The sequence below is a fragment of the Rhinolophus ferrumequinum genome, chromosome 10 (assembly GCF_004115265.2).
Source record: "Rhinolophus ferrumequinum isolate MPI-CBG mRhiFer1 chromosome 10, mRhiFer1_v1.p, whole genome shotgun sequence".
Lineage (NCBI taxonomy): Eukaryota > Metazoa > Chordata > Mammalia > Chiroptera > Rhinolophidae > Rhinolophus > Rhinolophus ferrumequinum.
Window position 1 is genome coordinate 71,137,405 of NC_046293.1, and position 27,082 is coordinate 71,164,486.

General features: G+C 38.1%; 1 protein-coding gene across 3 annotated transcripts in view; it reads right to left on the reverse strand.

The window, feature by feature from the left end:
* Positions 1-23,556: 23,556 nt before the first annotated feature.
* Positions 23,557-27,082, reverse strand: part of E2F7 (E2F transcription factor 7) — a 38,315-nt gene continuing 34,789 nt past the window's right edge. For all 3 annotated transcript variants that reach the window (XM_033116128.1, XM_033116127.1, XM_033116126.1), the window contains one exon: positions 23,557-26,693. In XM_033116128.1, coding sequence (XP_032972019.1) covers positions 26,526-26,693 — 168 coding nt within the window. In that variant the 3' untranslated portion in view covers positions 23,557-26,525. The remainder of the gene's footprint in view (positions 26,694-27,082) is intronic.

A 27,082-nucleotide genomic window follows, 5' to 3' on the forward strand; every position in this document is an offset into this window, starting at 1 on the left:
GTAGAAGGAAGGTAGAAACTGCCTTCCTGTAGGTTCTTGACTATCCCTGATGACATGTGAGGTTCTTGAAGTGTAAGCAATTTTCATAGCAACATTCCAGGGTCTACAGCTTCCTGGGTGTTTAGTGGCATCTGTAACTTCTGCAACAGTCATTCGTATTTGTGAGGATGGTGTCCTACTCCAGATGAGAGCTCCTCTGGCCACACATATGCTGTGAGTCTGCCTCCTTCTGAGGATCGTGAAGAGCTTGTGGAAAGGAAAGAATTCAGCACTTCACTTCTGGTGGGTTCCAGAAACGTGCATTTCAACAAGCACCTTCATGAGATTCTGGTGCAGATCACACTTTGAGACATGGTTCTGGTTGGTTGTTGGTCAAGTGAGATGTCCCATGGAGCCGGACTATAGCAACCATTGTCTGCCTGTGGAAGCAGAGAAAAGCAGAGAAAAGTGAGTCTCCAACTTTAGACAAGTTGGCATGAGGGAGAAGAGGAGACAAAAGACAAAGATTGAGAGGTGTAAAGAGGGATGGAAAGGCAGGGAGGAATAGAGAAGAAGAGAGAGACAGTGCCTTGGTTCTTGATAGTTCTTCTTCTCGGATAGACCCTTCTGAGTTGTGACTACACTCCCTGATCTTAGATATCATTACCTACTTTTTAAGTATAGTCACTTGCCTCGTAATGATGTCTAGGTCAACAACAGAACGCGTGTACGATTGTGGTCCCATCAAATTATAATGGAGCTGAAAAATCCCTATTGTCTGGTGACATCGTAGCATCCTAATGTCGTCGCACAACGCATGGCTCAGGTGTTTGTGGTGAAGCTGGTGTCAAACCTACTACACTGCCAGTTGTATAAAAGTATAGCACATACGATGGGGTACCGTACAGAATACTTGATAATGATAAATGACCGTTACTGGTTTATATATTTACTATACTATGCTTTTTATCGTTATTTTAGATGTACTCTTTCTACTTATAAAAAAAATTGGCTGTGAAACAGTATGCCGTGTTATGCGCATACATTTTGTGTTTACTATGTCTGTTGATTGCATCATTTTGTCCTGTGCTTGATTTAATCTCATATTGTTTTGTGCAGTAACATGCGGTACAGGCTTGTCGCCTAGGAGCAATGGGCTATACCATACAGCCCAGGTGTGCGGTAGGCTATACATCCAGGTTTTTGTAAGTGCACTCTGTGATGTTTGCACAACAATGAAATCGCCGAATGATGCATTTCTAAGACTGTGTCTCTGTCATTAAGCAGTGCATGACTGTATTCCCTTTTTAATTTAAGCTAATTTAATAGTTTTAAAAATCATCTTTCTCAAAGATAAAATGATGAATTGGTTCTTACGAATCTTAAGAATTCCTATGAATCTGATGAAGACATTTTGGTTATATTTCTGGGGGTGATTAGTTATTTTTAAAGGTTAGTTTCATGTATCTCAATTGTGAACCCGTGTCTGCCCTTACACACTCTAGAAACTTGAGCATGAACAGTGGAGTTACTAAACTTTAAAGTTTCATATTTCCATATCGACAATAATGTTATATGAGAAGCTACAATGTGTTGGGTATATATAGTTACTAATTTTCTGATATCTGTGTTATAGGTAAGCCAGTTAGGCTCAGAGAGATGAATAATTTACCCAAGGTCACATGACTAGTAGGTGCTAGTTCCAAAATTTGAATTCAGGCCATCAACCCTCTCTCCCCATGTTCCTGCTTGATAAGTACAAACATTGGAGATACATAAGTGAATAAAGCAGAATAAAGTTTCTGACCTCATCGAGTTAATATTCTAGTGGGGAGAGATGACAATAAACAAATGAATCCATGTAAATGCTAAGAAGAAAAATCAGGTAGAAGAGGCTACAGAGGGACTGGGCAAAGAGGTTTTGTGTGTGTGTGTGGTGTGTGTGTGTGTGTGTGTGTGTGTGTGTGTGTGTGTGTGATACGAGGTGACAGGAGAAGTCTTCTTTGATAAAGTATCACTTGAGCATAGACCTGAAAGGAAATGAGGAATGTACAATGTGGATATCAGAATAAGAGTGCTGAAAGTAGAGGGAGTATCTACTGGAGGAAAACATGCTCAATATATGGTTCTGAGAGCTGATAGAACTAAAAACTTTTTTCTGTTGCTAAGGTGAAAAATGTGAGCGTTATGAGAACACATAATTCCTTGTTATCTGATTTGCCTCCTTAATTTTAGAATTCTTCCCCCCTTTCTTATTTCCATTCCAACCCAATCCTAGCTTACAGAGTTGAAAAAATATTTTATGTCATCTTTATAATGAATTTAAATTTTTCTGTGCATCAGTGACCTGTAGTTACATTAGCTACTCGGTCTTCCTTTCATGGTGAAGCAGAAAAGTATTTGAAGGCCTTCACAGCTAAAACTTGAGTAGAAGATACTGTATTTTGCTGTGTGTAATGTGTACTTTTTAGCCCAAATTTGTGAGGGAAAAATAAGGATGCGCATTATACATGGGTAACACTAATTCCATGTCTATATAAATGTTTTAAATTCTTTTATTTATGCTTATGAGTTAAAAATGTAACTCTAGAAATCAATAACGATATCCATATGCAAAATAATACCCTGGAATACGATAATTGGTTTTGTTGAACTTACGACAAACGCAACAACGAAGAGTTCTTGGCCTTCTATGATGCGTAAGTAAATTTGTTACCGGTACATAAATTTTCTTGTACCTTGTATCTGTTCTTGTGTTTTGTAATTATTTGTTACATAAAGTTTCTTGTACCATAATATGTTAAAAAATAAATGCTAAAATTCCTTTATAATACAAAAAAACAAGTACCTAAATGTAAACAAATAAAAATTTGAATTAAAAAATTAAAACAAAAGATTTTTTCCCCTGAAAATTTGGGACAAACACATGGGTACGCCTTGTGCACGGGAGCTCATTATACACAGTAAAATATGGTACGTTAGTTTCCTAGGGCTGCTGTAACAAATTACTGCCAATTAGGTGGCTTAACACAACAGAAATTTGTTCTGTCACATTTCTGGAGGCCAAAAACCTGAAATCAAGATGTCAGCAGAGCCATTCTCCCTCTGAAGGTTCTACAGAAGGATCTCCATTTGCTGCTTCCTACCCTCTACTGGCTGTGGCACTCTTTGGTTTGGTAGCACCACTCCAATCTATGTCTCATAACCTTCTTTTACGTGTGTTTCCTCTGTGTCTCCAAATCTCCCTCTCTTTTTAAGGACACTAGTCATTGGATTGTTGATGAAGAAAAGTCCAAACATATAGAAAATTATAGTTTATTTGTGCCAAATCTGAGGGCTGACTCAGAAGGAAAATCTCAAAGGATTGATAAAATGCTCCAGAGAATGGCAGTTTTGCTGTTCTTTTTATGCACTTAGAATCAAAGGAGAGAATGTAAGGAAGGTTACATGAAATCCATTGGTGATAGATTAAAGAAGCGGAAGACAGAAAAGTGGAGAAATCTCTGGGATTGGATAAAAAGTAAAATGGAGAGATATGTAGTTCTTTTACATCCGTGGGTACAGGATAGTTAACGTTGAAATTTCACAGTGAATGACTAGAAATGGTACGCCAGCAACAAGGTAACAATGAGGAGTTCTGTGCTCTCGTGCTCTGGGGCTGGCAATTGTGCCTCTGAGGGGTCTGGAAAAAATTACTCTGACATTGCAAAGGTATATTTTGTTGGATACATAAGAACAATGGATAGGATGTGCTTAAGGTAAAGGCTGACCTTTGCTAAGAAAGCTATAGACCTGGGACATGACGACCTGCCACGACCTACCCAGACCATCCTGCGTGGTTACCTTCAGTCACTGATCTTGTCTGGTCAGCTCCTTTATGTTCACAGGGTTTGGGATCTACCCTAATTCAGTATGACCTCATCTTAACTTGATTACATCTGCAAAGACCCTATTTCTTCAATAAGGTCACATTCACAGGTTCTGGATAGATGTGAATTTTGGGGGGTCACTATTCAACCTGGTACAGAGGGGAAATCTTAGTATAAACTGCCATTTAATCAAGAGGAAATCATCTTTCATCCCATCCCCAACCTCACAAATACAAATCGATTCACTTAAAATCATTCCTCTACAGCAGGAGAAAGGAAGCGTTTTCTATAAAGGACAAGATAGTAAACATCTTGGGCTTTGCAGGCTATCAATTCTGCTGTTGCAGTGTGAAAGCAGCCATAGACAATGCATAAACAAACAAGCATGGCTGTGTTCCAATAAAATGTTATTTACAAAAACAGGCTGCAGGCTGGATTTGCTGGGGTTATTATTCTTTGCCAATTCCTGATCTGTAGTATTGAGAAAATGCTAATCAATATATATATTCCTACCGTGTTTTCCTGAAAATAAGACCTAGCTGGACCATCAGCTCTAATGGATCTTTTGGAGCAAAGATTAATATAAGGTCCAGCTAGGTCTTATTCTACTATAAGACCGGGTCTTATATAATATACTATAATATAAAATGGGGTCAATATAATATAATATAATATAATATAATATAATATAATATAATATAATATAATATAATATAATATAATATAATACTGGGTCTTATTTTGATTTTTGCTCCAAAAGACGCATTAGAGCTGATGGTCCGGCTAGGTCTTATTTTTGGGGAAACAGGGTATAAACTTTGGTAGAGAGTCTAGTAACTTTGGTTCAATTTGTGGTTCAGAAAAAAATTACAGTGATAGCATTTTCCAAAGAATTATATCCGTTCGTTTGAATAACTTCCACTTTCCCTTCTGCCTCACATATTGAAGAGCTTTAGAATAGAAGAAAAGGAGGAAAAAGTTTAGGTGTGCCAAGTGTACTGGAGTTAAAGTGCTAGCTGAATATTATTACTGTGAACACAATGTGGTTTTTAATATTTTGCAATAAAGTAAATGTTGAAGTTATTCCAGAAAATACTGTAACCATCATACATCTGTATCCAAGTAGCCCCAATTAAGTCAAGTAAAAAATGGTGCATTTGAGGACAATTTAATGTGTTGTGGAAGGTTTTCATGAACTTGGAAGTCTGGTTATAACCATGGTGACTAGACCCAAGAGAAGCCAAAGGAATTTTGCTGGATACTTGAAAATATAGAATAAGAACCAGGTTGCCTTAGGAATAATCAGCACTCCTATTTATTGTGCTATCTAGTTTATTACACGAACTATTAAGGCAAAGCAAAGTAGAAACACTTAAACAACATTAAACAGTGAGGGTCATACTGGGAGGGCAGTTTTATCCATGGAGAATGACACACAACCAAACACCCTAAAGAGGTCTGGCACTAGTGGAATATGTGTAGGATGGAAAAAGGCAATGGAAAGGGGATAAAGAAATGATTTAACTCTCCTGGCCTACTGTGCAGATTGCTATGCAACTGCTGTGCTCCAAGATTCCAGCAAAAAGTGAAATGTAGGACTAAGGAGGGAAGTCTTCAGGATCCAGGGACAATCTCCTCATGACAGCAGCCATCTCAGTGAGGGGAGACATGCCCCTTTGAGGTTGTCTCTTTGGTTTTGCAAGAAAGCAAAACCCAAGGCTCCCAAGACTGACCTTGTCAGGATAAATGAGGGTGGAGGGCAACTTTACATCCTTCTTCATGTGATGCAGGGCCACACAGATGGTGTCGTTGTGTTGGTTGATTTAGAAAATTCGTATCAGGCTATCCTCCAGTGATGGATAGTACTTGTCAGGTGTCAGTGGATCAGAGAGTTCTTTTTACTCTGTGGGATACCCAAGCTGGCCAGTGGAGATACTCTTACTTCATCTGGGTTTTGTCCCACTGATATGTGGGCCATATTAGCCTAGAATGTAATATCTGTGATTAGTAGTTGGGGCTGACAGTATAGTGTGTATTAGAACTTAGAAAGAGCCAAATAATGTTGCTCTCTTAGAGTGAAAATAGTAAAAGAACACATGATGGATGAATACCTTAAAAAAACAACAATGAAATGTCATAGATCCAAGGAAGCATGGCAAGGACTGGAAATCCAATCCAATCCAGGGGGAATGTGAGAGAAGGTGGTACCCTAATTAATGTTACTGTTATATCTGAAGGACTGCTCTGAGAACAAGGAGGATGGAGGAGGTAAGCTGGAGATGAAAAGGACAGCCTGAAGAGTAAGAATTGTCAAGGTGTCACCAGCTCTGCCCTTTAGCAAGTGTGCTCTGACCAGCTGGTTGGAACTTTCCTACCCAATTGGCCATTATACTGATATGATTATTGTCATAGAGTTTATTCGTTGTGCTGAGCACTTTATGTCATAACAGTGTTTAATCCTGACAGAACTTAGGTGATTACCATGATCACCACTTTATACGTGGGCTCACTAAGGCTGAGTGACGTGAAATGCTTGGCCCGCTATTCTCACTGCGAGTCGTCAGTGGTAGAGCTGGGGCCCGAGCTCAGTCTGTCTGCAACGGTCTTAACTCCCTGCTCTACTGCCTTTCATGTATGGTTTCCTCTGGAGCTGGGGATATTAGGCATGACAGATTGATACTGCTAGCCTTTAACATCATTCAACTAATATATTTGGCTTTTAATTCTGTACCTGTTAGGTGTATTGGTTGGGGTAGAACAAATTGCTAAACAAGACCCTAAAATACAACGGCTCAAAAACAACAGAAGTTTATTTGTCTCTCGATCAACAACCAGAGCAAGTAAGCAAGTATCCCTTTGTGGGAAGTCAGCGAGTCAAGTTCTTTCCCTCTTGTGTCTTGTTTTTATCTGTAACAAGCTGGTAGAAGGGGAGAGGAAGAGCATGGATGAGGGTTCGAATCAGATACATTTGCGCTTAAATACGAGCTTTGCCATTTGCAAGCTATAGCCTAAGCATGAAACCTCTAAGCTTCAATCAATTCCTCATCTGAGGTTTAAATGAGATGTCACATATTTAGGGCAGTGCTCAGCTCAGTAAATATTAGCCATTTTTTTGTTATGTACCTGGCATACTTTCCTAAAAACTACTCTGTGACATTAGAATTATCCCCATTTTACAGAGGAGGAAGCTGAGGTCACACAAGCAAGGAAATGGCACAGCTGAGACTGGAATCTAAAACCCATTCTCCTACCATTAAACCACTGAATGATACTTTCTCATAAACTAAGCATGAGAATAATTGGCCTCTGGTATAAGAGAACTGAGTTCCTTATTATCTATTTAAATGGATTCAATATTAAGTAGGTCTAAAATGTTAACTGTCAAATCACGTTCCTTTTTCTATCTACCCGAAGTCTGAAGAAACGCAGGCTGTCTTCAGTCAATTGTATGGCACCAACAGCCTGCAGGCGAACAGCATATGGAAATACTTGCTGACGCAGACTCAAAGTGAACATGAATAACTTTTTACTTCCAAAGGAGTCATTTAAAAATACTTCCTTTTAGAGCGTAACCACCAGACAAGGTTATACTTTAAGAAAACAACTTTGGATGGAGAAGATAGAGTTTTTAAAAAATATTATTATACTTTTACAAGTCAGAAACCATATGGAATTTCCACTCTCACATAGTTCATAAATGACTTGGCCTGGTTTTCTTGAAACTTGATCCTCCAAACTCCAAACTCAGCAAAGTCTGAAGATGTGTTCGTGTCTGGAACTGATATTCGAAAGGCTAACGTTTACTTAGTGACACAGGACGTGTTGTTCAGGAAGGAGAGGAGACTATAGATTAAGAGGAATGAGATGTCTTTTTTAGCCATCAACTTCTGACCTGATCTTACCTCTCAAATCCCTATCAATGTTTCTATTTCTGGACTAAAAAAGTACTCCTTTTGCTTTTGATGTTTCCCAAGGAAACGGGAACAATTAATACACTTCCCTAAGAGCATTTTTTATGCCACGATCTATATACAAAGCAGGCAAAGGTGAAAGAAACATGGCAATCCAATTGTTTGCTGTTTTTGGGGTAAATATTTTTAAATATTTGTTCAGCATTTATTTAATTCGGATATGGTTGTAACTGAGAAAAGTAATTATTATTTTTCATTTAAGGATTTTTGGCAGAAACAGGAGCAAAATACATCTTGCCAGTTACATAAGAAAGCTGCGGAAACTAGAGGAAGTTGACACATATTTCCAATATATTACTGTAATGTTTGGGTGAATCTTTATGGATCGATCCTCAATATAGTTCTGGGCAAGACTCCCCTTGTTTTGTTAGCAACTTGTGAGTTACAAATAATTCCCAAATGTAATGGACTAAAACAACCATTTATTATCACTCACTGGTCTATACTGGGCAGGTTGGCTGACCTTGGCCGGGCTTGGCTGACATTAGCTTGGCTTGTTCATGTCTTTTCTGTGAGCTGGTGGGATGGTTGGGAGCTGCCTGGTTTAGGAATGTCTCTGCTGACATGAATCAACTCTACACTAAATGGTTTCTCGTCTTCCTGCTGGCTAGCCCAGATTTTTTTCTCATGGTGGAGGCAGGAGTTCAAAGTAGAGTAAGCTGAAACACATGAGGTCCGTTATGGTCTGGCTTCAAAGTGATATCATCATTTTCACTTCTTTCTATTAGCCAGAGCAAGTCACAAGGAAAACCAGATTTCAGGGAAGGGGATAATGGACTTTACCAGCTGATAGAACTGCAAAGTCATATTGCAATGGACATGGATAAAGGAGGATGGTGGGGGCAGGGGGTGAGTGGAGCATTGGCACCATATTTACAATCAGTCTACCATGGTCTGTAGCAGTACAATCATGAAGTAAATGAAGTCTGTCTTTGAGAACACACTGCTCCCTTTCCTATAGCATACAAGGTCTGACAATTAAGTTCGCGAACTCATCCTATAAAAAGTGTTGCATACTTCATTGCTGAATATCACTACAGACACCTTTGAAGTACTCTCCTTGTGAAGCAATGCACCAACATCAGCACCTAGTCCACCCTTTAAAGAAATTTTGGAACTCTTTTTCTGGAATGGCCATCAGAGCTGTTGTCGTATTACCCTTGATGTCCTGAATGTCATCAAAATGGCTTCCTTTCAATATTTCCTTTATTTTCGGGTGAAGAAAAAAGTTATTGGGGACCAGATCATGTGAGTAGGGAGGGTATTCCAGTACAGTTATTTGTTTACTGGCTAAAAACTCCCTCACAGACAGTGCCGTGTGAGCTGGTGCATTGTCGTGATGCAAGAGCCATGAATTATTGGCGAAAAGTTCAGGTCCTTTCCATGCAGCCTTTTCAGCACTTCCAAATAATACACTTGGTTAACTGTTTGTCCAGTTGGTAAAAATTCATAATGAATAATCCCTCTGATATCAAAAAAGGTTAGCAATATCGGTGTAACAAGTTCGCGAACTTACTTGTCAGACCTTCATATGTTGGTTGAAAGCTAAAGAGCAGGTTCAAGTCCCAGCTCCGCTATTTCTTTTGGCAAGTCATTTTGCAATCTGAGAATTAAGTTGCTGGTTTTGAAATGATGTCATGACATCAGTCCTCTTGTCTTCTGAGATTTTTTGCTATCCAAGCTCTCATGTATTTAATAAATAGGTTAAAAAAAAACACCTCTCTTTATGTGGGTTCCTGGGCTCTGAAGCCCTTCCTCCACCAGCACCACCACTCCTGGCTCCACCTCATGCAAATATCTGCTTCATTTAGGTTTGTGTTTACAAAGCCATTCTCCCAACCTGGTCTGGACCTTCGCCAATTCTCACTTTATTTCCCCCATCAAAAGTTAACTCTCCTAATTTATTTTTCTTGCATTGAAATTGTTTAGCTAACTCGATAAATGATTTCAACCAAAAATGATACTGATTCTAGATAAAATTGTGACATTTTAACATCATCCTTCTGAGGAAATAAGACTCTTTCCACATTTCTGTTAAGCTCTGCTAGGCTCTCGAAGCGCTTTGTATGTACTTCTTCAATAATCACAACCATTGCTTGAGCACTGATACGGGTTTTGGATACATTTTTCCTCCTCATCTTGACGAGCTATCAAGAGCCCCAGTGCTGCCATTGGACTAGCTATGTGACTTTGAGTACACCACTTCACTTTCCACTTTATTTTCTCACTTTAGAAGTGAGAAAATTTGACAAATTGACCTTGAGAGGCCCTTTCAACTCTGACAACTCACGATATTCTAGAATATTTATGAAGTGAAACATGGAGAATGCAGTATGGTTTTGAATATTCATTTTGTGGTTTAGTAAATCAAGTATTTTGTAGCCAATGAGAACTTAGAAAAGAAGAAATCATAATCATAGTTAAAATAGTGAACGTTTACTGAGCAGGCTTCGGTTCCTGCTCGACAAGAAGCTGCCTGCTGTAGAAATCATCTCATCTCCACTTTACAGTTTTCATGTCAACTGAAGAGTTGTCATACTGTAATCAATAGTTATATCTGGTATGAAATATATTTTCTATATAGAGAAAGAAAAAAAAGCAAGCAAGAAAGGAGGGAGGGAGGGAAGAAGCTAACATTTATTGAATTCTTACCGTGTGTGATAAGAAATGATTACAGAAACACGATCCTTGGCAGATATTGTTAGATGTTCTCCAAATTATAAATCCTTTTCTTCTTGGGAACTCAGCCACACTGCATTTCCAGCCTCTGGCAGATGGCTGTACATGCCCAAGTTTCAGCCAACAGAATAAAGGAAGTGATGTCCAGCCTCCAGGTGTGACTTTAAAAAGCCTCCAAACATGCTTCTCTCACTCTTTGCTACTTCTAGTTTACCTGGATGGAGATGAGTCAGGTGATCTTGAAAGTCTTCTGTTGCAGACAGCAGAACTACAATCAACCTGTTAGCCTGAAGTAGAGATATATGCTTGCCAACGAGCCATGCCTGCCTTAAACTGCAGTGTGAGTGAGAAGAAAACTTGTGTAACATTTGAGTCATCACATATTTGGGAGTCCACTTGTCACAGTAGTTTAACATAACCTGACTAATACATTAAGTCATCTCTATGAGGTACATACTATTTACTTATATATTTTATAGAAGGCCAAACTGAGGAGGTGACTTTCTCAGGTTATACAAATGGTAAAGCAAGGTTTAAACTTGAGTCAGTCCAACTCCATTCACAGAGAAACTGTAAACATTCCATTCATGCATACCAATTTACTGCAGAAATTCTCATCATACTTTTACATGTTGGACAAAAGGACACCTTTTTATGAATTAATGAGCTAAGATAGTAATTTGAAACCCAATATGAGCAAGAGGCAATGTGCCATGATGGTATGAGAGTCTGACAGAAACTAAATCTGCCATTTGCGGGCTCTATGACTGAGGCAAATCATTTAACTTCTATTGGTCTCAGCTTTCTGATGAGGAAAATTAAAGTGAAAATTAAAATTTAAAAAATTGCCTAGGAATCACTGTTGGCCAGAGATTACTAAGGCTGGCAAGATTATCAGTTTTAGTAATTACTAAAATGATCAGTTTTTAGAAATTAATACAAATGGAATTTGAAGATACAAGGAAAGCTGATTCCCTTAAAAGTTATTTGAATGTACACCTATCCCTTGAAAACTCTTTGCACACCCCAGATTGAAATCACTGGTTTATACCCAGTGAATTATCTATCAGTTTCCTGTTCCCACTTCCCTTTTGTCAATAATCCTTTCTGATAAAAGTAGCATACTTTGCAGCCAACAGAATCTTGTAAAGTGACTCTGTCCTGGGATGTAAAAAATAGGGTTGACTATTAAAAGAATTAACACTTTTGAAGATTAAAAGAAATAATAAATGTGAAGCCCAGTGCCTAGCCTACAGTGGATACTCAATAACCATGAGCTTTTTAATAAGGCAAAATGAAATCTGTGTTTAGGTATTGTGTTCAGAGCTGCTTGAGAATTCTGGGTTTTCCTTTCCTGCATTTATCTATTGGGATGTGGGTTGCCTTACTATCAGCATAAGTCATAAGCGTCCTGCTCTGTTTTTCAGGAAAAGAAGGTAATTTGGGCGGCAGCCATGTTCTCATTAGAGAAAATTAGGGCAGTTAATGGTTAGTGTTCAAGAACAACAAAGCTTTTAGTTGCTTAGCAACTGAAGCTGAGGGGGTAGGCATAGACTGTAAGCAACAACGGATAGCAAAGCAGAGAGGAGTGTAAAAACATGATTTTAATGTCGGGGTCATTCCCAGGTGGGTGGAAAGAAATTTATATAGTGCTGATATTTATAGCTATAGCTTATTTGTTACCTGACTGGAAAATTTAATGAAATAGTTTGAAATTTAGCAGTGGTAAGTCACAGTGGACATTTGTTGTTCTAATGCAATGTGTAAACTGTTTATTTAACATGTTGATTACAAATGAAATATGGGAAAGACGTAGCAGTCCTCTAGATTTGGAAAACGCTCTTTCTGCACATACACTACTGCCACCGTGTGGACGATGCTGGGAGCCTACTTGGGAGCTGAAAGATGAGGGACAGGCGTGAGAGGGCCGGTCTTTGGGGAATGAGGTAGTGGTCTGCAGTCGGTTTATCCCTTTCTCAGAATAATTTGGAAAAATTCTAGTACATTTTTAAGTTGGTGTATAAAAATTTATAAATTTAGATAATTGTAAGAAATATAATCTCCTTAGTTTGTGAATATTGACATATTAAGATAAAACTACTATATCACCCCTTTAAATTATATAATGGACTCCAAATAGAATCTAAAGGATTTTATATATATGCCATCAGCCATTTTAAAATTACATGAGTAAGTTCTTTTAAATAAATAATTTTCATATAATTCCTTTTCCTCCTTAAACTTATATTTGAACTCCACTTCCTCAACAGACATATCCTAATGTTATATATATATATATATATATATATATATATATATATACACATATATACATATATATCTTATTTATGTAAGTATATAATGTTATACATATAATACTATATATATCATATTTAATATATGTATTTCTCTGTAACAAAAATAAGTATATAAATTAGAATTTAAATTACAAAACTTCCCTGTGACTATAAGGCTATAGTTATCTATATTTTTAGTACACAATTGATTAAAAACACAAATATCGATTGGTAATTATTAAACACTAAAGAGTAGTGCTTTATTTGGAAATATACTTCTTAGTGAGATAAATAGGGCTTTTAAAAATTTTAGTTCACTTATCTATGATGAATATTTATTATTGCTAGAATGAGAGAAGGGTCAGCATTGATACTGTCTCTGTCATTTTTTTAGTTGTAAGCCTCAGGAAGCCTCCTCATTCACAGAAATAAGTGATGGGACTGGAAGAAATTTTATAGGCAGTATAGCTCAATTATTTGAATGACTTCTGAGTTACTTGTCAAATATGACCAAGTACTCTTCCAATATGTATATTTTTAATGATCAGTAGACAACTGCTTAGTTTTGCTTCAATGGTATTGAAAGCTAAAGAATTGGATGCTACCTGACCTGCAAAAGGACTTGGTACCCAATCATTAGAATCATTTACTTTCTCAGCCCAGATACCAATATTTAAAATTGTCCCTATGATAGACATCCCATAGATTTCTATACCCCAAACAGTGTACCTGTATCACCTTCAATTGTGTGGGAGGTAAGCTCTTCTTTTTTAATGGGAGAAAGGGAAGATGGGAACAGAGTACTATAACAACACAAAGTACAGCGCGATAGTTATACCAGCATAACACTTGGCCAGAGATTACCAAGGCTATCAAGTATATCAGTTTTAGTAATTACTAAGATTATCAGTTTTAGAAACTAATACAAATGGATTTGAAGATAAAAGGAGAGTTGATTCCCTTAAAGTTATTTGAACGTATATCTATCTCTTTGCACACTCCTGATTGAAATCACTGTTTTATCCCTAAAGCTAGTCTATGATGAAGCTTTTCACAAAGCTGATGTCAAATTGGGCTGTGGTTGTTGTAGCTAAGGAGGCGTAGTCAAGTTCAGTGTGTTGCATTTACTGAGTTTAAATAACTCTTCTTTTTTTCCTATAATGTGTTCTGCATTGAAAAAAAAATGGTGGTAGGATCTTAATAATGACTTTGAAAGCCCATGCTATGTTGGTATCTCACTTATTCTGCTTTTTAAATTGTGTCAGTTAGGACAGCCTAAATCAGGCTAAGGTAGTAAGCAACACCAGATCTCAGTGATTTAAGAACAAATTTTATTTCTGCTCATGCCACATGTTCATTGCAGGTTGGCTACACCCCTGCTCCTGGCTCAACGCAGTGACACAGCAGCACCTGTCTGAGACATCTGATTTCTCTTGGCAGAGGAAATAACAGACATAGAAAACCAGGAGCAGTTCCTTAAAACTTCTGCTCGGAAAGGACGTGCATCATTTCCGTCAACATCCCGCTGGAAAAAGTAAGTTCATGGCCTTTGCTGAGTTCGACATGGTGAGGATGTACAAACTGCCTCCAGGAAAAGACAGCAGGTATCCTGACCAATATTACAACTTCCTGCACTCATGAAAACCCCAAATGTCTGAGCCATCGATTTATAATAAACTGATGGTAATCATTGTCTAAAATTATTATAGTAAAATATTTATTTTAATTAAAAAATTACAAAGTATTTCCAACATAGAGAACAGGACAGGGGTTAGTATAACAAAGACATGGGTACTTATATCCCAGAATTACCAACTGTCAACATCAGATCTCTTTGTTAAAAAAGAAGTAAAACGTTGTAGATGCAATTGGAGCACGCCACCAATCTCATCGCATCCCTTTGAAGCCCCTGTCTTTCTAGAAGTAACCCTATTCTGATGCCAGTGTGTAGTCGTTGTGTCTATTCTTTTACATGCTTATTACACAAGTGCTTTAAGTATTTCGGTGATGAAAAATGAATAAGTACAGCAGGATGACCATAATTAACAATATTGTATACATGAAATTTGCTCAGAGAGTAGGTATGAAGTGTCTTCACCACACACAGAGAAAATGGTAACTACAGGAGGCTAAGAATATGGTTATTAGCTTGATTCCTGTGATTATTTTGCAATGCATATGTATAGCAAAACACCAAGTTGCACACCTTAAATATACACAATTTTTATTTATCAATTATACCTCAATGGTTGTGGGAAAACTACAATGTAATACAACTGCACACCTATTAGGATGGATAAAATTCAAAACACTGACCATGACAGGTAATATCAAGGTTGTAGAGGAACTGGAACTCACGAATTGCTAATGGGAATGTCAAAGAGACATACAAATTGGGAAACATTTTGGCAATTGCTTCAGAAGTTAAATATATGCATATCATATAATTTCATCATTCAACTCCTGGTTATTTACTCAAGAGAAATAAAAGCATATGTTCACCACAAAACTTATACACAAAAATGCATAGCGGCTTTGTTTGTAATGGTCAAGAACTATAAATGAACCAAATATCTGTCAACAAATGCATTAGCCAAATGAACTGTAGGATATCCATCCATACAATGGAATATTATTCAGCAATAAAAATAAACTTTTGCTACACACATGAAAAAAGTGCTTTAAAATGTACGTAATGTAAAATGTATATATCTTTTGACGACTTACTTTTCCCATTCAACATTATATGTATTAGACATATCCATGTTGATGCATATAGATTTAGTTATTTCATCTAAAGTATTTAGTAGTAGTATGTGATACAAATAGATTACAATTTATTTATCCATGTTGTTGGTACTTTCGTTTGTTTATAGCTTCTTTTGGTTACAAAAATGAAACAATAAACAGCTTTATGTGTTTGTCTATGTATGGAACAAGAGTTTTTCTAAGTTTTATGCCTTCAAAATAACTGAAACACTTTACCAGAGTGGCCTTATAAGGGTTAAAAAAGCTAATTGCTTCCGCATGCCAAGTTGAAGCTTTACAAATGGCTGCTCCAAAGGGGCAGACTTAACAGAAAATGAGACTGTGGTCCAGTCATGTTACTGACCCAAACTGGTGGGTGCTTTGTGCATCATGTAGAGAGACACCAGATTCTTAGGCAACAGGTTTTTACAGAGACAAGAGGTTTTTATTCATGAGGCAGCCCAAAGAGGAGACAGGGAGAAAACACAAAACTGTCTCCCCAAATATAGATGTGCAGCAAATTTAAGAATAGGGGTGAGGAGGGGCTATGCATGTTCATTAATTCTAATTTAGGGGGTCTGACTGGATAGTCCTGGAACTAGGCCATTTAAGGTAAGGGATGTGAAAGAGGGCGAGGGAAGAAGGTCATTTCAACCTGGTAGAGTTTGATTGGTCAGTCCTGTATGTGTCCATATTTGATCTAGGGACTGGATCTTCCTTATTGATGGACTTCTCATTTTTTAAAGGGCCTCAGGTGGTTACAGTGGCACCTCTGTTACTTGAATTCTATAAATCTTGGTTCCACTATGCTCATGAGGTCAGCTTAAGGTCATATTTGGCTGCTATCTGCTCCTGTCCAGCCTCTGGGCCCAGTTTGCTCTGGTTTTGTCTCTGGAGCACCGTGAGAAAGTCTGTTTGTTATCTGCTGAAACACACACACACCACTAACTACAGAGAGGAAAAATGAAAAATTATTAGGATCTGGTTTCAGTGTCAGGGTCCAATTTCAGTTTTACCTGAGACCGTCTTGGCAGAGAGAATAAGAGACAACCTCATAAGATTTTCCTGGGCCCCTGGATTGTATGAAAAGCTGTTGAAAGATCATCATCCTAGAAAACTAGCATATTCCCTTGGGGCTACATGTGGTATGGTGACATGGGCCTGAGAACCAGCAGACTCAGAGATTTCTTGTGGCTGGATGAGGAAGGCCCAGCAGGGGTGCCAGGGGCCTGGACTTGGTGTCCATGGAAACCATGGTGGCTATCAAAGGGATCATAGGCATCAAAGAGCAGAAGGAAAAATGTACATCTCAGCTGATGTCAATTGAACACATAAGGATGGAAAACCAATTTGCCTTTCCCCTATCCTGATGCCATGGGACTGCAGGGAGAGAGGGTGGAGCTACAGTGAAATTACTATTGTTAGCCAGAGTCTATTTCCTGCTTTTTCCATCCTAACAACCAAAATTTTGTTCAGGTGTCAACCCCTCCCCTACAGAGTCCATGTCCTTCAGTTCTAGGTGGGTCTAAAGGGAATAAAGGTAATCCTATATGTCTTGTCAGTAGTTGGTTTAGAAATTGACATGTGACACAATTTGGGCCAATAAGAACTGAGGAGAGATTTTTCTGGGGAACTCTTACTCTGCTGGAAAAACTTTCAAAGAGTTGTTTTTCCTTGTCCTTTGATCTTGGCATATGTAGAGCTGAAATTGCTGCAACCTGTGGATAAAACTGATATCTGGAGTAATGCAGAACAAAAAGATTGGAGTAAAAATGAGCTGGAGTCATTGTCCTACCTCTGTGCTTCTGGTGATGTAAGCCAACAAGGCCTCTTATTGTTTAAGCTTGTTTGAATTATGTTTTTAAATACTTGCCACTCAAGGTACTACTTCTAGAGAGTAGCAGGAATTGTGTGGGGGGAAGGACATGGCTGAGTTGACTGATATGATTCTGAATTGACTGAAATTAATTAATGCCACAAGGTAGAATGAGGGCTTAAAATAGGAATTTATTTCAATTTTATACAAATTTTATACAAATTTTATTCAATTTTATACAAAACTGTTTTACACAAACAGTCCTTGCTTTGCATGGTTCTGATATGCATGCATGTCAGTTACCATGGTTTAGTTAAATAACACCAGGGTTCACATTTCAATTACCATGATATGATATATTAATTGGGCGTAATTGTATATAAGTAGAAACTTCGTTGCTTCAGTCCACAAATCTCTACAAAACAAAAAACAAAAAAAACAACACCCCCCCAAAAAAAACCATGTGCCAATCATGACCAATGGCTAATCACATCACTCCTTTCAAAGTTTGTTTTTCGTGCACAAAGTCTATCTGTTTATGCAGACAACAAAGCATATAGTCATGTTGCCTCTGTGTTTCCCAATGATGAAACATGTGGTATTTTAATAAAGTGAATACTGTATTTTCGATGCACGGTTGGGCAGTCACATATGATAAGGGCCGACTTAAGTAAGACTTGGATTTTTGACTGCGTCGGTGGTTGGCACCCCTAAACCTGACGTTGTTCAAGGGTCAACTACAAGGTCTGACAGTTAAATTCGTGAACTTGTTCCAACGATATTGCTAACCTTTTTTGATATCAGAAGGATTATTCATTCTGAATTTGCACCAACTGGGCAAACAGTTAACCACGTTTACTATTTGGAAGTGCTGAAAAGGCTGCGTGAAAAAGTTACACGACCTGAACTTTTCGCCAATTTATGGCTCTTGCATCATGACAACGCACCAGCTCACAGGGCACTGTCTGTGAGGGAGTCTTTAGCCAGTAAACAAATAACTGTATTGGAACACCCTCTCTACTCACTCACCTCAATGACTTCTGTCTTTATCCGAAGATAAAGAAAATATTGAAAGGAAGACACTTTGATGACATTCAGGACATCAAGTGTAATACAATGACAGCTCTGATGGCCATTCCAGAAAAAGAATTCCAAAATTGCTTTGAAGGGTGGACTAGGTACTGGCATCAGTGCATAGCTTCCCAAGTGGAGTACTTCGAAGGTGACCATAGTGATATTCAGCAATGAGGTATATAGCACTTTTTCTAGGATGAATTCACGAGCTTAATTGTCTGACCTCGTATACTTAAAAGGGAGACTTGGCCAACAAAGATGAAAGTGAAGCAAAGAAACAAAAAGTGATAATGCTGTAGTTGAAATCAAACGTAAATGTAATTAGGAAGAAATAGTTGATAGTGGGGATGTTAACACTGCCAACATTCGGGAGACTCTAGATATGCAGAGGAGCCTAATGAAGATGAATTTATCAACCTGAGTGAGGAAAGTGATTGTGATGAAGAGAATGAAAATGCCCAGAGAAAGTGATGCCTGCAAAAACTTTACAGTTAACAAACTTTTGGAGATATTTAATGGAATTGAAAGGATAAAATTTGGAAGCTGAACCAAATTTAGAAAAAGTGTAACAATTCACCCACGACACAGAAAAGAGGATCAGTACATATCTAATTTATACAATGAGAAGATAAGCACTCTTCAAACTATTCTTGATAAGATTTTTACAAAGAAATAACACACTGTAATTCTCAATGTTTCTAATATTTTAAGTTTCATAAATTAATTTTACTTTTTTTTCATTTCTCTAAATATTTATAGTCAACAGTGAGTTTTTAATGTTTCTTTGATAAAAAAATTTTAACGATCATGGAACGATTGCAATTATGTATCCAGGCCTTTGCACCAGCCAATCCCTCTGCCCACTGCTTGTGTTCTACCTGGTGATCTCATGTGTGTTTTACCAAACCAGCTCAAATGTTAAGTTCACTTTGCACAGTTTCAGCTGGCTGTGTAAAGAGAGAACTGACAGCCTGTGTAGTTAAGTCACACCTTTCTGCACACCAGAGTTGTGGTCTATAAAATTCATACATCCTGAAACTTGGATAGGTTTATACGGATAACGTCTTCAACATTTTTTAAAAAGATTTTGCCTGAGCTTGGTCAGTGGCATAGCATAGGGACAAGTGTGCTGAAGTGGGATATTTGGAGTCTTGTGACCTGGTCTCAGCTTTGTGGTTAAGTAGCAGTGTGATCCAGGGCAAGTCACTTAACCCCCTTGCTTCGATTTCCCATCTGTAAAATAGGTAAGTGTATAAGATAATTTCAAAGTTCCTTTGGTCACTACATTTTTATAATTCTCTACCATTGAAAAGGAGAAAGGGTGGAATCCCCGCTGTGACTTCTGTTTGCTTAGTACCAGTGAATGTTTACTGAGTGAACAAATGATTAGCATGATTTTGGTAGGGTAGGGCTATACATGATTTGATTCTGGTGAGAATCAATGAATGTCTGATTTTGGTGAGAAGCTACTGTTTACTGTACTCACTATTTTCGTGTTGTCACTGTATGTTAAGCTATAGCTTCCCTAACTTGGGGTGCACTATTATGTATCCTTTAGCCTGATTGACCATTTATTCATATATTCATTGAGCACGGTACTAGACTCGAGATGAGAAAAAATTAATTCCTGCCTTGGAGAGTGTGGTGGGGAAACCAACTTATTCTTCCTGAGGGAGGGACATTTAAATTAGATTTTAGAAGATGCATATGAGATAGCCTGATAGAGAAAGAGAAATGGGGTGAGAGGAGGGCATTGTAGGAAGAGGGAATGACTGGTGCAAAGGCATAAAAGAGTGCGAAAAACATGAGCACTGAGAATGGAGTAATTGACAGAGGGTAGATGGAGAAGAATAAGGAAGTAGTGGTAGAGATATGACGCCTGGGTTCTGTGTAGAAATTAGAAAACACTAGGTATTTCGAGCAGGAAGGTTTTAATACAGGGAATTAGGTACTTACAGAATTGCTGGAAGGAAGGGAAAGTGGAAGTCTGGGGGCTGTTGTGAAGTGTTTAGATCATGTCACGATGGCTGCTAACCAGAGGTTAGAGGGGTCCTGTTTCTTCCTGGTGTTTGGGAACAGTATGAAACCACTGCCAACATCACAGCTGGTATATAGTCCTTGACTAGACAATAGAGTAAAGTATGGCTGCTGCAAAAACTCAGACTGCTGCCATCTGTGCATGAGTTGCTCCTACTGTAACAGCAAGAACAGCTTCAGCTTCCTTTTTCTGCTCATGCATGACTGTATCTTATTGACAGAAATCATATCTAGGACCTATAGCAAGGGGATCTGGGAAATGTAGTTCCCAGGCTTCCAGCCCTTGTGATTAAGAGAAGAACTTAGGAGAGTAGAAATGAATGCTGACGGTTAATGGACAATATCTAGCATAGCTGAGAAGACAACTGGGAACTAGACTGTGAAGGGAGTAGAAAGCATTCTAAGGTCTAGAAAATGCTGCATGGAATGCCACGAAAGTTTAAAAGCAAAAAAAAAAGCTGTACCAGAATTACTTATTAAATATCTATTATGCATCTAGAACCATGCAGTGAAAGTCCTCTAAGGTTGCTTAAAATTTTTGTGTTAACTCCTCCATCCAATATTCTTCCCCCCAATTTTTAATTGGGTGCACATTTGGTGGTAGGCATTATGAATACAGATATAAATTATCTATGGTTTCTGACCTTAAAAAGCTAATATTTATCCTTTTTCTTTTTGGTGAAGACTAAGAATGTTTCAGAGGGTTGTTTGGTGAATTAATTCATAACTTCTCAAAGTACCGTCTGGCAAACCCTAATCTTGTATGATGCTGTAAGAAAAAAAATGGTTCCACTATCAAACCAGTTAAACTTTTTTTTTGGTATATCTATTTCCTTCTGTGAATTTAAGTCTCTAATAACTCTTGTATTAAAACAAAAGTAAGTTTTATCAGGATTATCCACTTTTATTAGACTCTTCATTATCTATTAACAATTTTTTTAGGGCATCCTTAAGGAAAGATTGGATGCTTGTACAGAAGAGCCAATCAAATTGAGGACTACCAGTGGCTATTTCCAAACAAGGAATTAGATATAAGGGAATGAAAAAAAGAAAACTATTTTAGTTTAGGTATAATTTCTTAATTGCAGAAGTATTTTCAGGTTAGAAGGCTCATTGAATCAAACTGATTTTTAACACTAAAAATTAATACCTATCAATATTTACTTTCTGACTCTATGACCATACTTAGCAATAGAAAACCAAGAACAAATTCCTTTTATATTAAGTATTAACTTAATATAAACTTTATATTATATTAAGTAACTACTTCTTAATGTGGCTTTGTGAAAAAAATCAAAACTTTTATAAAGGTGAGATATGAAGTGCCATAAAAATCATCTAGAAAAATGCGTATCTTAGACAGTGGAAGTTCATAAGTATTGTAACAGGATGTTAACTAGTGAGCTTGGCTGCAGCACCAAATGATGGTGAATGCTGCATTCCAGAGTATTGATAGAGGAAGTTTTGCAAAGCTGTTACACAGCTATTAAATCCCATCACTCTCAAGGCCTTGAAAGGTTTGAAGAAATGGAAAGCGAAATGGATTTAGTGATTTCTTTGGAGTTATGCTGTGGTTCCTCACCTCTGCCTCCTTACTAAAACAAGGTGCTTGCTTGCCTGTCACCTCTTTCCTGCCGTTGGAGGTGTGTTCTGGTGCCTGGGAGACCCAGGGGATGTGGGTGTGCTGGCAGCTTTGGCAGTGGAGAGAGGAAGAGGCAGCTAGGAGTTTGGCTGGGCTTTTGCTCCAGGAATCAGGGCAAAGGGCACTGATGTGGGCTGATGGCAGAGCCAGACTAAGATTGTTCTAAATCTGCCCGAAAGTCTGTGACCTTGCTGGTGTTAGAAATCTAGGCAGGCTCGCTAAGGAGAAATGCTCAGCAGAGACAAAGGACCATGTCCTCCTTTCACATTGTAACTGAGCCCCAGGTGCAGAAGTTTTAAATACCCATTCCACATAATGAATTGACACTGTCTTTGTAACTTTAAATGACCATACAACTTCTACTTAGAATAACCAGGGAAGTCTCAGCACCTAACCTAAGGTTCACACAAGGGCGAGTGGGTTACCCCCACTGATCAGGCTTAAAGGAACACTGGGAGACAAATCAAAGTTGTTTTCATGATTTCTCCGTAAGTCCTGCTTGTTCAATGCATGGTTTATTTACACTGTTAAAAACAACTAAGGGCATATGTGAGACAATATTGGCAAAGGCCTACAATACAGAAAGATCCTATTATAATGTAATGCCACTAAATATATGCTAGTAAAATCCTAATCCGTGTACTTGTGTAGAAGAAATTGATCCTGGGTTATTTTATATCTTGTGAGGCTAGAGACTGGGGCAAGAAGTAATGAGTTAGAAGGACGAGGTCACAGTAAAATAAAGGGACACAAGCTGAATCTAACAATGCTAGCAAAGGCAGAAGCCCTCCTGTGGGGTCCTATAGTTCCTCTGTTCACCATTTTGCACTGGGCTTGATAGTGGTGTTTTGAAGCTGTTGTTTTCCATAGCACCTCACAATTTTGCAGGGGAGACTAACAGTACAATATAACTGACTCTGGAGATAAAAGAAGCCACTGAAAATCAGATTAAGTCAATTTGGAGGTTCATTTAAAAGTGAGGGTTAACAATAGAATTAGGCTTTGAACTAAAGGTGGGTATTTGCTAGATCGAGAAGCATTTAACTTTGTGGATATCATGAGAAGTTGGGGAGGTGGTCTGCATTCACCTGTGCTTCTTGTATTGGATAAGCAACAGAATCATCTGGAAGCTCCAAACCTCCAGATTCTTCTTTTTTTTTTTTTTAAAGATTTTATTGGGGAAGGGGAACAGGACTTCATTGGGGAACAGTGTGTACTTCCAGGCCTTTTTTCCAAGTCAAGTTGTTGTTCTTTCAATCTTAGTTGTGGAGGGTGCCATTCAGCTTCAAGATGTTGTTCTTTCAGTCTTAGTTGTGGAGGGCACAGCTCAGCTCCAGGTCCAGTTGCCGTTTTCTAGTTGCAGGGGGCACAGCCCACCATCCCTTGCAGGACTCGAGTTGAACTGGCAACCTTGTGGTTGAGAGCCCACTGGCCCATGTGGGAATCGAACTGGCAGCCTTCGGAGTTAGGAGCATGGAGCTCTCACCGCCTGAGCCACCGGGCCGGCCCACCTCCAGATTCTAATTCAGAATTCTAAAGCCCAGTAGCATAGTTAGTCCCTCAGTTCTCCCCAGCTCTCATGCAATTCTGACTCAGTAAGTTTTGGTGTTGGAGAACCACTGGAAAGTCTCAGCAAAAAGATCTGACTTGGGTTTATGCAGCAACTATGAATGGTTTTCCTGAAAATAACACACACACACCAATCCACCATCAACCAACATCTCTTATTAAATGAATTTAATTTTTATTGCTATTTTATAAAGCTTAATATTTTTCTAAAAGAAATAAAAAAGTTTACATATAGTAAAGCTACAAGACAGCTATAGATAATATAGCCATTGGAAAAAAAGAGCAGAACTAAATGTGAAAACAAAAGCAGTAAGCAGCAATAAAATTAATACCTACATAAAACTAGCAGTGCAATAAGATAAGTAGAAAGCAGCTTTACACTGAAAAAAAAAACACCAAAAGACAGTTACTTAAACACAGAAATAGCACCTTACGAAAAGGAATCGAGAAATGTAAACTTGGTAAGCAGATTCAAGTATAAAAGTTATATACCCCCAACTCTTGTACCAGAATAAAAGGGTTTCACAAACCCTGGACAGTGTAGGGCACACACCTTCCTCAGTGCCAACTCCAAGCTGCATTTCCTTAGCAGGATCACCAACCATCATGTTTTAATATTACTAAGTTATACAATGATAGACTCAAGATTGCCACTGCTATGTCGCTACCCAAATAGCCAAGTCTCATTCAGTTGCTCTGTAAGAAACAGATTCGTTATCCTGATGGAAACAACTACTGTGTTCTTACTTTTACACATCATACAACCACATTAAGAAGCGGGTACTAGATATAATGGAAAAGGAATTTGTTCTTAGTTTTCTATTGCTACATCATAATATTCTCATTTATGGGGTTACTTCCTAACACCGTTCAAGAATTGTGAATTTTCTATCTTGAACAGAATTTTTAAAAACAAAGCAAACGAGTTAAAGTGAAATGGATCAAGGACAATGAGGAGAATATCAGTTTGTTTTCATTTGAATGTAGACCTCTCAAATGAAAACATTTTGTGGAAGGTCTTAAACATGGTATATTTAAAATGCGTGCACCCTGTGGAGGTTTATATGCTGCGTGTCCTGTGATCTACCTGAAAAGGGCATATTTTTATTTGTTTCGCTAGGGAACCCATTGTATTCAAGGTTACCATGCAATTATTGATGACTGAATCACATTTTTTATCTGTTTAACTCTAGAGAAGATTGTGATAAAAGGGAAAAAAAATCTTGTAAACTTTAAAAGTTTAGTGTTGATAAAAATTTTATATAATAGCAAATTTATTTAATCTAGCTATCTACCTCAAGTTTTAAAAAAATCTTGTGGGGGTAATAAGGCTAATATTATCCTGTAGTTAATATAAAGCTACTTTACTCAGACTCCCAGAGCCTCTTAAATTAATATTTTTATTCTTTCATATAACATTTTATTGGGTCCAAAAATAAAAATAAAATAAAACCCTACATCAAGATTCTAAATCTAAGATAGAAATTTTTAAAAAGAGAAAGGAATAAAGAAAGGAAGGGAGGGAGGGAGAAGGCCATTTATTCTGAGGAGACAGGAGTGAAGTAAATACCAATAAATTTAGATTGATTACTTACTGATACCCTAAAGTAATATGGTCTCACAAAGGGAGATTGCATAAGTTTCCAGAATTGTATTCATGCTAGAACAATAAACCCTTGCCTTCACCATTCTTATTTTTCAGAAGTACTCTGAAAAATAACTATGGTTTGAATACCCTTGGATACTGAACATAATGTATCCATTTTCTCTCTTACCCTTGCAAACATGAAGAAAAGAAGTGAAAGAAAAAATAATCACCTCTCGCCCTCTTATCAATTTCAACATTAACTCCTCAGAATTCTACCAAAAGGTCCCATCCAGGTTCCAATTTTCCATATAATTATTTTCTATCCTGATTTATTCAATAAACAGCAATTGTTAGAAGGCATCCATACCTATACTCTACAGTTAACATTTAAATAAAAACCACAGGGGCATGTAGTGAAGGCAACTGAGCATGGTAGGAGTTTTTTGTCTACCGTTATTTGAGAGGCAGCTATTAAGCTGCTAGAGTTCATCTTAGTTCTCATGCCCAGATAGGGTTAGCACAGTTCATTTACAGCAAGGTGTGTCATTCACAGTTATTTTGGTCTTGACATTCTGTCATGTATATACATTCACCCACATTATTACTAGGTTGCAAAGTAAGTGCAGGGCAAATTATAGGGAAAAAGTACAAACATTCAAGACGTCATACCCTGAAAAGCATGTTTTGCTGCAGTTGTAAACTTTTTGCACTAAATCCCATTTCAGGAACAAAATAAATAAAACCATAGGATTCACAACTGAAGTTCGCTTCCTGGTGAAGTCTAAAGAAGCAGGAGATTTTTTTGAACTGCAGAAAGGAAGTTTCTCTCACCACAGATCTACTCGGGGCGAGTGGAAATACATGTCAAGAATGCTCCCTCTAGTTAAGTGCTAGACAGGCCCCACCTTCAGAAAGACCACAAGGCTCCAGCAGCCTGTTCAGATGTGCTTCCAGCAATAAGATGATTCTTGAAGCAAAACCACAAGTCAGTCGGTGCTTTCACTGTGACACCAGGCACAGAGTCTAGACACTAACTGGTATTAAATGCACAATTAATAACAATTACTTTTAGGACAATGGACGATGATTCAGGATGATGGGAAATTAACATTAGAACCCGTGGATGAAAGAGAGGAAGGATGCACGCTGAAGAACCGACAGTTTGCATTCTGCTTTCTGCTCAGCATTAGGACATGACCTGTAACACAGGGAAATTCAAGTGGGTTGATGCCACCCCCGTCTGGCAAAGCATCAGGTTAGTCAGCCCCGCTGCTGGATATTTCAAGTCTCCTCTGTGCTGAGCTGGTGTTTCGAGACTGTTTGCTTTCTCTTCTAAGGACAGGGTCTCCGAGGCTACCAGGTGTCTTGAAGAATGTCTCACAGCGAGTGTGTTGGATATTCTTGGGGGTCACTGGAGCCGAGGACTGTCAAAGATTAAAAAAAGTAAAAACAGAAATGAAGTCAAGTTGTTCCGAGTCTGAGTTGCAAGCCCAGACCTGTGTCATGATCCCTAGGCAGGTGTTCCCTCCTCTTTGCTTTTCTGTTACAGGGATCTGATTTATCTCCTTCTCAACATGTATCACAATTAGAAATTAACTTAGTTATTTTGTGTGCGGAAAGGCAGCCTAGGAAAGAGGTTGTAAGTGTCGCACCTGGAGCCAGGCCCTGTGCTCGGCCATCACTAGCTGTGTGATCTTGGGCAAATTAACTAGTCTGTCCCTCAGTTTCTTCACCCACACAATGGGCATGATACAAGTACTGACTGCACAGGGTTCGAAAAATTAAACAAGAAACTATTTATAAAGTAGTTTAG